Raw genomic sequence first — 11,016 nt, 5'->3', positions numbered from 1 at the left:
TATATATATATGTATGTATGTATACACATTATAAAATGAACATGTATATATATATGCATAGACTACATATAAAATATGAAAAAAAGATGTTCTAAAATAGACAAAAGATAACATCTTGCAGTTGGCAGAGACATTTGATATTATAGTAGTAGTAGTAGTATACACAACATCAGCAGGGAAGTTGCTGAATCTGATGCAATGCAGCTCAGTAGGAAAAAAAATAAAATGCACAGACTCAAGCAAGACACATGCATCATTAAAGTACCAAAGAACAGAGAGAGAGGCTTGTACAATGGACAGTGAATTGTAAGGATGCATATATGCAACATTTTTATGCTAAAATGCACATGCAACATTCCTTTTGCTTTGTTTTTTTTTGTTGGTTTTTTTTTTCTCCAGAGGTACATGTTGCATTTTACTGTCTAGCAATCATCATCATCGTTTAACGTCCGCCTTCCATGCTAGTATGGGTTGGACAATTTGACTGAGGACTGGCAAGCCAGATGGCTGCACCAGGCTCCAATCTGATCTGGCAGAGTTTCTACAGCTGGATGCCCTTCCTAACGCCAACCACTCCGAGAGTGTAGTAGGTGCTTTTAGGTTCCACCGGCACGAGGGCCAGTCAGGAGGTACTGGCAACGGCCACGCTCAAAATGGTGTATTTTACGTGCCACCTGTACGGGAGCCAGTCCAGCGGTACTGGAAACAACCTCGCTCGAATGATTTTCTAACGTGCCACCAGCACAAGTGCTAGAAGGCAACGCTGGTAACGATTACTCTCTAATGGTGCTATTTACGGGCCACTAGCATGGAAGCCAGATGGCTGCTCTGGCAATGAACACACGCTCGACAGTGCTGTTAGTGCTCCACTGGCGCGGTGACCAGTCATTGAGTATGGTTCAATTATGATATATATTGAGAATTTTCATTTGACAAGGAGACCGAATGTAAAGAAGCATCTAGATGCACCAGAAGCTTTTGTATTTGGTTTTCTTAAACCCTGTGGCTCATAAAGATGGTTACCACAACTATTCCTGAAAGGGACACCTGTCCATTACAGGGTTCAAGGTCAGTAATTCTGCAGGGAACAAAAGTGAAAGTAAAGGTAACTTTCTCAGGTAATGTTGACTCACAAGGGCTGCTTTCCTGGTTTCATGGCATATAAATTCCCCACCTGGATAGGATACCAGTCCACCACAAGCTAAACTCATTTTTGTCAGCTGAGTAGACTGGAGCTCCAGTATGCCCCTCCCCCCTGTCAAATGACTGAAACAAGTAAAAGAAATACTGCATTTTAATGAGATTATTCGTTAACTTTTTGCCAATGTGTTAATTATTCTGTCACTCTCCTACCCACAAAACAATGTGAAATGAAATGTTTTGCTCAAGAACACAACATGCTACCCAGTTCGGAAATCAAACCCATGATCTAGCAATCACAAGTGCAGCAGCCTATTTCAGGAGGGTCATTTTTTCATTCTTTTGCCAAATATATATTAGTTCTTCACTCGTTTATTACTGTCCTTATTTTAGCTCATGTCCAATGCCCAGAAATCTTGTGTCACACATCTGTGACCTCTTCAGTGACGCTTTTCATTTTCATGTGTACTCTTGCTCCACTTACTCTATTCCGTTCTTCCAAGATGTGTATCCTTATGTGTGCATGCATTTGCACCTGTGTTTATGTGTGTATATGTGTGTGGGTGGGTGGGCATGCTTGTGTGTGTCATTGTTCTTAGCAGAAGTATGGCCTTCCCCTCAGCCCCACCCTCTCACCCCATTGTGCTACTGCTGTCCTATGACCCGAAAATTTGGTACAGTTCCTGTATCTCTCTGTGTTTGTGTGTTCACCCACAATGTTGCCATTGTGGTAATTATTGTTATTATTCCCACTGTTGTCACCGTTGCTGCTATCGTTGTCTTTCATATTGTTGATATTGTTGTGGCTGTCTGTGAAATTTCTTGTGTGTGTGTTTGTGTGTGTGTATGGGTTCCCTTTCTATGTTGTTTGTATCCGTGCCCTTTATATGGATTCATTTTTTTTTTCTATCTCTATTTCTTATATTTATCACAGGCATGTGACACATATTTATTTATATATTTATTTATTTTTATTTATCTATCTTTGTTTCTTATATATATCACAGGTAAGTGCATACATGCCTGCTGTGTCTATTGCGTATGTATTACCCTGTATGTATCTGTATATGCAGGGTAATAGACACAACAGACATATATGCCCTTACCTATGATGCATATAAGAAATAGAGATAAATAAATAAAAAGTAAAAAATAAATAAATAATTATATAAATATATAAATAAATAAATATATTTGTCATATGCCTGTGATAAATATACGAAACAGAAATAGATGAAATGAATAAATAAATAAATTCATATAAAGGCCATGGATACAAGCAACATACGAAGCAAACCAAACACACACACAAACACATACACAAGAAATTTCATGGACAGCCACAACAACAGCTGCAGTGACAGTGACAACGGTGACAACAACTACCACGATGGCAACACCGTGGGCAAACACAAACAGAGAGATACAGGAACTGTACCAAATTTTTGGGTCTTAGGACAGCAGCAGCACGACAGGGTGAGAGAATGGGGCTGAAGAGAAGGCCACAGTGCTGCTAAAAGCAATGACACACACACAAGCATACACACACACACACACATACACAAACACGGATGCATGCGCACATAAGGATATACATCTTACATGAACAGAATGGAGTAAGTGGAGCAAGAGCATACATGGAAACGAAAAGTGTCGCTGAAGAGGTCACAGATGTGTGATGAAAGATTTCCAGACAATAAACATGAGTTTATATACATATATAGTTGTAAATTGTAAAACCTAAGTGTTACCACTACTACATGAAGCTGAAGATTGCATAGTTTATTACTTCAGTCAGAATGGATATTTAATATTCTATCATTTCATTTCATATTATATTATCTTATATTATTATAAGATTGTAAATAAAACGTGAAAATCAGACAAAGTTGGAATTTCTTTGAGTAATATATTCCTCTATACACAATCATACACATAAGGGACTCTTAAAGTCAAAACTACTTGACCACTTCCAAGTTACATTCCCTCGCTGTCGGTACACTGTATATTTATTAAAGTAGTTTTGACTTGAAGAGACGCTTATAATGTGAGGCCTTTATGTGTAGTAAAGCCCTTAATATGATAAATATATATATACATACACACATACTCACACATTCACAGACAGACAGGCAGACAGACACACACACACACACACACTCACTCACTCACTCACTCACTCACTCACTCACTCACTCACACACACACACACACACACACACACACACACACACACACACACACACACACACACACACACACACACACACCTTGTCTTAGTGCTGGAATGCATGTACTGCATTTCAGAGCAGAATCTCTCCACGCACCCAAATACCCACCCCCACTTAGTCAAGTGAGCTTTTCTCTTTCCCTCTTCTTCCTTCTCCTTGTTCTTTCCCATTTCCCAAGTTACTTGGCACCTCCACAAGTGTCGGCGGCACATAAATAGCACCCCAATGCACACTGTAAAGTTGTTGGTATTAGGAATGGCATCTAACTGCAGAAACCATGCCAAACCTGACATGGAGCTCAACAGAGCCCTCTGGCTCACCAGATCCTTTCAAACTGTCTGATCCAAGCAAGCATGAGAAATGGACATTAAATGAAAAATCGTAGTCATGGCTGATGCCAGTGCCGCCTGAGTGGCACCTGTGCTGGCAGCATGTAATAAGCAACATTCAAGCATGGTCAATGGCAGTGCCCCCTGACTGGCTCCTGTGCCAGTGGCATGTAAAAAGCATCATCTGAATGTGGTTGATGCCAGTGCCTCCTGACTGGCTCCTGTGCCGGTGGCATGTAAAAAAGCACCCACTACATTCCACTCTCAGAGTGGTTGGCATTAGGAAGGGCATCCAGCTGTAGAAACCTTGCCAGATCAGATTGGAGCCTGGTGCAGTCTACTGGCTTGCCAGTCCTCAGTCAAACCGTCCAACCCATGCCAGCATAGAAAGCGGACGTAAAACGATGATGATGATGACGATGACGATGATGATGATGATAAACATGAAGACTTTGAGATTTAACCCTTTAGCATTCAGATTATTCTGCCAAATGTAATAATGCTCATTTATTCCCATTGTCTCGAATTAGTCAGGCATCATCTTGCAGCTTTGAGAATTCGAGGACATAACAGTTTGCATTTAGAACGACATAGTAGGGTAGGTGTGAGAGGCTGGATCTGACTGGTTTGAACATAAAACAGATAGAATATTTGGGCCAGATCTGGCTGGTTTATACACGAATTAATTAAGGTCATATATATACTTATCATTTTGGAAGCCAGGTGCATAAAACACTCCAGTACAATATAAACATTTCACTATTCTGTTGGACTCAATACATATCGAAGTTAAGAGCATAAAACAGTATGGCAGTGTTTATGTCATATTGTATCAATGTTGATTCTTATAGCCAAGATCTATACTCTGCATTTTATTGATTTTTTTTTTTTGATTTTTTTTCGCTTTATCTTGTTCAGTGCTTTGAATTTTTAATGTTATTGATGTTATTGTAGTTGAAGGCCAAATTGTTATTGCTGTTACTATTCTTTTATGATTGTGCTCACATATTAATGTCGCTTAAGGACAACACTGATGTTCTTGGAGGTTTAACTAATCTTCTTGTGTCCTTGGTGGTGTCGTTATAGCTATACTTATTGTTCTTGGTGTCTATCTCAAGGCTTGCTCCCACAGAACAAAAACACTCCAAGTTATGCACAAAGACACTCCAAGTTATGCACAAAGACACCCCAGCTTATGCACAAAGACACTCCAACCATGACCATCCTATCATTTTTTTTTTCGTTTCCTCTATCAAGGACATTTCCAACATGTCAACATGTCCTCTTTTATCATAGATCAGTGGTTCTCAACGAACATCCTTCTGACCCTAGGAGGGGGCCAATCTAAGAATTTGTTGTTAAAATTTATGTGCATTAAACCAGTTTTAATTCTACAATATACAAAAATATTTTAACAATTTTTTTTTATACAATTTCCTAATAATAATTAATTATCAAAATATAACAGGATTCTTTAAACATCAAGTGGCTATTGGTGGTCGGGTCCACTTGAGTAAAATAGGAACCTAAGGGGCCCATAGGTAAAAAAAAAAAACGGTTGAGAACCACTGTCATAGATGGTATAATGTGTCATTTAAGGGATATTTCGCTGCTATTTCTAGGAAATTAAACAACCTTAGAATTAGTTCAATAGCATGAGTTACTGAGCTAATACTAGGACAGGCATGAGCAATCATTTTTGAGAAGCTGGCTGGATGGGACATGGCTCATCCCGAAACAGGCCTCACTGCTAAAAACTTCAAAGTAATTTTTCGTTAGATGAACCATTTAGTGTGTCCCATGGGTCTTGATTCATTATGTAATAAACTGAGATACATACAGTAGCGTAGCAGGATGGGGTGGAAGGGGTGGTCTGCCCCAGGTAGCAGCCACCCTAGCTACATTAGTGAAAACAGGAAATACGTATTTCATCAGAAATATAGTGGCACTCCGTCGCTTACGACGACGAGGGTTCCAGTTGATCTGATAAACGGAACAGCCTGCTCGTGAAATTAATGTGCAAGTGGCTGAGCACTCCACAGACACGTGTTCCCTTAACGTAGTTCTCGGGGAGATTCAGCGTGACACAGTGTGACAAGGCTGGCCCTTTGAAATACAGGTACAACAGAAACAGGAAGAAAGAGTGAGAGAAAGTTGTGGTGAAAGAGTACAGCAGGGTTCGCCACCATCCCCTGCCGGAGCCTCATGGAGCTTTAGGTGCTTTTGCTCAATAAACACTCACAACGTCTGGTGTGGGAATCGAAACTGCGATCCTACAACCGTGAGTCCGCTGCCCTCACCACTGGACCATTGCGACTCCAGAGAAATATAGTAACGAAGGGGTTAAGACAACAAACTTGCCATAAAACAGCAGCCAAAAACTGAGTACTAGAGTTTGAAATGCTGTGACAACATCCACACAGATGGAATTACAAAGAGAAGAGAGCTGAATGAATGGTAAAGTTTAATTAGCTGTAATGGAACTAGATTTAAGCTAAGAATAATACAGTTAAACTGGCCAAGAGTCAATCAGACTGTTTCATTTACAATATAATTGATAGTCAGTCAAGTTGAGTTTGAAACCTTGCCAAGGTCAACGCAGGCTTCCAGATCGCCAAAGTCAACAAATCTTGTAATAATATATCCAGATAAGTGGTCAAGGTTTTAACTGCTGTTTTTATGGTTATGGGTCAAGCATTTAAATTTAGTTTCAGGCAACAGACATAGATCAATCAGAGGAGACTAAAGATGAAATATTCTTAAGCTATGAAAGAAATGCCAAAGCATATTATCACAGCAAATCTTATTGTTATCTCCAACGATAAGTCCACTGTATCACGATCTAGTGTGGAGGCGCAATGGCCCAGTGGTTAGGGCAGCAGACTCGCGGTCATAGGATCGTGGTTTCGATTCCCAGACCGGGTGTTGTGAGTGTTTATTGAGTGGAAACACCTAAAGTTCCATGCAGCTCTGGTGGTGGTGGTGAACTTTGCTGTACTCCTTCTTTACAACTTTCCTTCACTCTTCCTGTTTCTGTTCTACCTGTATTTCGAAGGGCCAGCCTTGTCACACTCTGTGTCACACTGAATCTCCCTGAGAACTACATTAAGGGTACCCATGTCTGTGGAGTACTCAGCCACTTGTACATTAACATTTTGTTGATCGGATCAACTGGAACCCTCGTCGTCGTAACCGACAGAGTGCCACGACTATTTCGCATTAGTTTACACAACTTGTCAGAAGAGAGTCACTTCCAGTTTGATTCTCAGACCGAGGTTGTTTTGTTTTCAGAAAAAGGGGTGGGGCCCCTATGTCATGTTACTGCAAACGTGGTTTTGTACCTGTGTGAGCAATTTTCTGCTGCTTCTAGAATGATGAGCCAAAAGTTTTTTTCTGCTGTTACTGCTTCATGGAGAAATCTAGGCAAGCGGGGGTTACAATCACCACTGTGATAACAAAGACGAACAATGGTTTAAATTATTAGGAGCCATTTATTTTCAACTTGTACGTAACATCGTGCAGGTATACACTTGCTATAGATTTGTACATACACATGGTACACCTGCACAATGTTACATACGAGTAGAAAACAAATGGCTCCTAAAAATTTAAACCATTGTTCGTCTTTGATATCACAGTGGTGATTGTAACCCCGGTTTGCCTAGATTTCTCCATGAAGCAGTAACAGCAGAAAAAAACTTTTGGCTCATCATTCTAGAAGCAGCAGAAAATTGCTCACACAATATCTGTCAAAGGTAAATAATGTAAATAACGTAAATAATGTACGTAAATCCTCATCTCTTAAATACAGAACTGAATCCAACCCCTGCTAGCAAGTATAGGGGGAACATAAAATGATGATGACAATGATGATGATATCTACTGTGAGAAACAGACAGAGTGAGGCAGAGACCACACACACACACACACACACACATACACTCATAGATATAAATACTGATGCATGTGGATTCGTGCATATACACGTACAGTTGTGCATACACCTACAGAATCAATGGACGGTCAATATAGTCGATTGGATTAACTCAATCTTTTATAAATACTGGATCTTGTTTTATAAATTTTGATGGAATAAAAGACAAATGCGATGGGATTTGCATTAAAATGTCCAAAACACCAAGCTGCAAATAATTATTTCTTACAGAACTATAAACTCTCACAGACTTAAAACAGTGGAATGTTGAAATCATTACCAAAAAAATAATTAACAATGTAAGATTTCTTTCACAATTAAGAATTGAAACTGGCTTTGAAATTCGGTTTACAAAGACTTGGACTTCTTTTTATAAAACATTCAACATAAAAAAACAAATAATCTTCAAAAACAGTAATCAAACAAAATGTTCTTGAGGTTAATGATTGCTTGATTGATCACCTGGTTGGTAGGTTACCTGGTAATATGACAGAAATTTTTAAAAAATAATAAAAATATATAATAACCAAAGTCAGTAACATAGGAACAGCATAGGAACAAATGTTTATAATGCCAATGAGTAACAGAAAGCAGACAAGGCAAGAGTTTGGCAATTCCATAAAGCAAATGTTAGTAAGAATTGAATTGCAAGAGAAGATATGTGCTAAAAAATAAATAACTAGAAAATAGAAGAAATAATGATTTGTTAGCTAAATAAAAATGGCCGACATTTAGTTAGGGTTAGTTGGTAAGTTAGATAAAGCGACAGATAAGGAGAGAATCAAATAAACAAAGAGATAGATTGATAGATGTATCTGGAAGGCAAACGCTGAAGGATAGAGAGGGTAAGAGAATGAAAAACAGACTAACAGTGAGTGAATGGTTAAACAATCGATAGAGGACCAACAGATATATAAAAGAACGATTCAGAAATAGAGTACAAGATGAAGAGAAGAAAGAATGGCAAAAAAAATTTAAATAATAATATTAGTTTGTAATAGAAGTAGTTATATATATAAGAAGAAAAGAAAAGAAAGATGTAAGCAATGAGTGTTGGTGAGAAAGAGGATCATGAGAAAATATAGATATAAGAGACCGCGGACTTAAATGGCAGAGGTGGTTAAACATTGAGGCAAGAAGAAGAGATTGTTGAGAGATCCAGTGGAATAAAATTGGCAATGAACAACGGCCAACATAATTACATCGTTTATTGCAGTGCCACGATAAGGTTCATTTAACCAGGTCGTACTTTTCCGAGTGGTTCCCTCCTCTGCCGACCGAGGGTCACTATATTTTTCGGTACCCCTCTGAAATGGAACAAAGTATGAAGAGAGAGAAAAATGAAAATAAATAATTTTTTTGCAAATGAGTGATTTTTTTTTTTTTTCATATTTTTTTATAAATGAACAAGTAAATGAATTTCATGGTAATAATAATAATAATAATAATAATAATAATAATAATAATAATAATAATAATAATGATGATGATAATGATGATAATGTTGATGATGATAATGAGTTCAAATTTTGGTGCAATGCCAGCAATTTTGGGGAAGGGCATATGTTGATTAAATTGACCCCAGTGCTCAACTGGTACTTATTTTATTGACCCTGAAAGAAGAAAAAGCAAAGTCCACCTCGGCGCAATTTGAACTCTGAACGTGAAGACAGACGAAATGCCACTAAGCATTTTGTCCCGAATGCTAATGATTCTGCCAGTTCATCACCTTAATAATAATAATAATAATAATAATAATAATAATAATAATAATAATAAGCTCAAATACCAGGAAACCCCAAAATGGCAGAAATTCAAAAGATAGTGCTCATGGGAAATGTCCATATCCTACATAAAATACTATCTATGTAATCTCAAATTTTAAAACAAACACATAATTTTCTTATGGTTTCTTAAACATTCTCTAGAACGACACTATGTGCAAAACCAAATATATGGTACCCTAGGCATAACACCAACAAGAACTTCTATCTTGTTGTCTCTTGAGGTCTCTGGGTGAGACTTGGAGCCAACTTGTACAAATGCAAAGCAAAAGTCAAACATAAAATAATAATAATGATAATAATAATAATAATAATAATAATAATAATAATAATAATAATAATAATAATAATAATAATAATAATTTTTTCAAAGGGCATCCAGCGATAGGAAATCTGCCTCAACAAATTCCATCTGACCCACTCAAGCATGGCAGAGTGGGCATTATATGATAATTATGATGATGATAATGAACCTAGCCAACAGTCTTCTGCACAGTTTCCATCTACCTAATTTTATTCAAAAGGCTTTATATATACATATATATATAAAATGTGTGTGCATATATATATAGAGGTGTGTGTGTGTGTGTATATATATATATATCTATATATATACATATATCTATCTATATATCTATCTATATATATATATATATATATATATATATATATATCATCATCATCATCGTTTAACGTCCGCTTTCCATGCTAGCATGGGTTGGACGATTTGACTGAGGACTGGTGAAACCGGATGGCAACACCAGGCTCCAATCTAATTTGGCAGAGTTTCTACAGCTGGATGCCCTTCCTAACGCCAACCACTCCACACACATACCTGTCTGATATGTGTATGTGTGTGTGACAGGTTTCTTTTAGTTTCTGTCAATCAAATACACTTACAAGATATTGGTCAACATAGGGTTTTAGTGGAAGATGCTTGTCACATTGTCACTCAGTGGAATTGAACACAAAACAATGTAGACAGGAAGCAAGCTTCTTAACCATTCAAACATGCTGCAGCACTGATATTAAAAACTATGTTTATATGCGAATATACTTTGTATATCTGAATATAGGAAAAGTACAAATAGAGATGGAGTGAGAATGAGACAAATGATAGGAAGGCATTCAGCAGTAGAACCATTCATAATACCACCAGGTCAATTTATTTTATTAATTACTTTGCCAAATATGATGAACAAGCATCATGTGGTGCTTTCTGAAAATGGATATACATTCAGACATTCATATACATACATATGTACACACATACTTCGATGTGTGTGTGAACAAAATAGAACACACATACACAAAATGTGTTGTTAGTTCATGGGTCAGCAGTGGTTTTTAGACGTAAGAGAATATATTTTATGGTGTAAAATAACACCTGAATGTAAGTCACAGTCAAGCGACTTCCAGGTGTTTTTTTAACACCAGGTGCATAGAGAATGTATTTTCTTACATCTAAAAATCCCAGAACTAACAACCCACATATCTTGTGTATTTGTGTTCGGTTTTGTTTATACACCTCAAACTGCTTCTAATTCATATTTGAAGATATATATACATATATACATATATATACATATATATATATA

At 37.4% G+C, this 11,016-nt stretch overlaps 1 protein-coding gene across 3 annotated transcripts in view; it reads right to left on the bottom strand.

Moving 5' to 3' along the window:
• Nucleotides 1-11,016, bottom strand: part of LOC106870669 (sodium-dependent proline transporter) — a 121,427-nt gene that overhangs the window by 20,189 nt on the left and 90,222 nt on the right. For 2 of the 3 annotated variants that reach the window (XM_014916820.2, XM_052969188.1), the window contains exon 2: nt 8,837-8,941. The exons of the other annotated variant lie outside the window; for it this stretch is intronic. In XM_014916820.2, coding sequence (XP_014772306.1) covers nt 8,837-8,941 — 105 coding nt within the window. The remainder of the gene's footprint in view (nt 1-8,836; nt 8,942-11,016) is intronic. 3 annotated transcript variants of the gene reach the window in all.

This window comes from Octopus bimaculoides, chromosome 7 (genome assembly GCF_001194135.2).
Source record: "Octopus bimaculoides isolate UCB-OBI-ISO-001 chromosome 7, ASM119413v2, whole genome shotgun sequence".
Classification (NCBI taxonomy): Eukaryota; Metazoa; Mollusca; class Cephalopoda; order Octopoda; family Octopodidae; genus Octopus; species Octopus bimaculoides.
The sequence above is the reverse complement of the archived record's forward strand: the minus strand, read 5'-3'. Positions and strand labels throughout refer to the sequence as shown.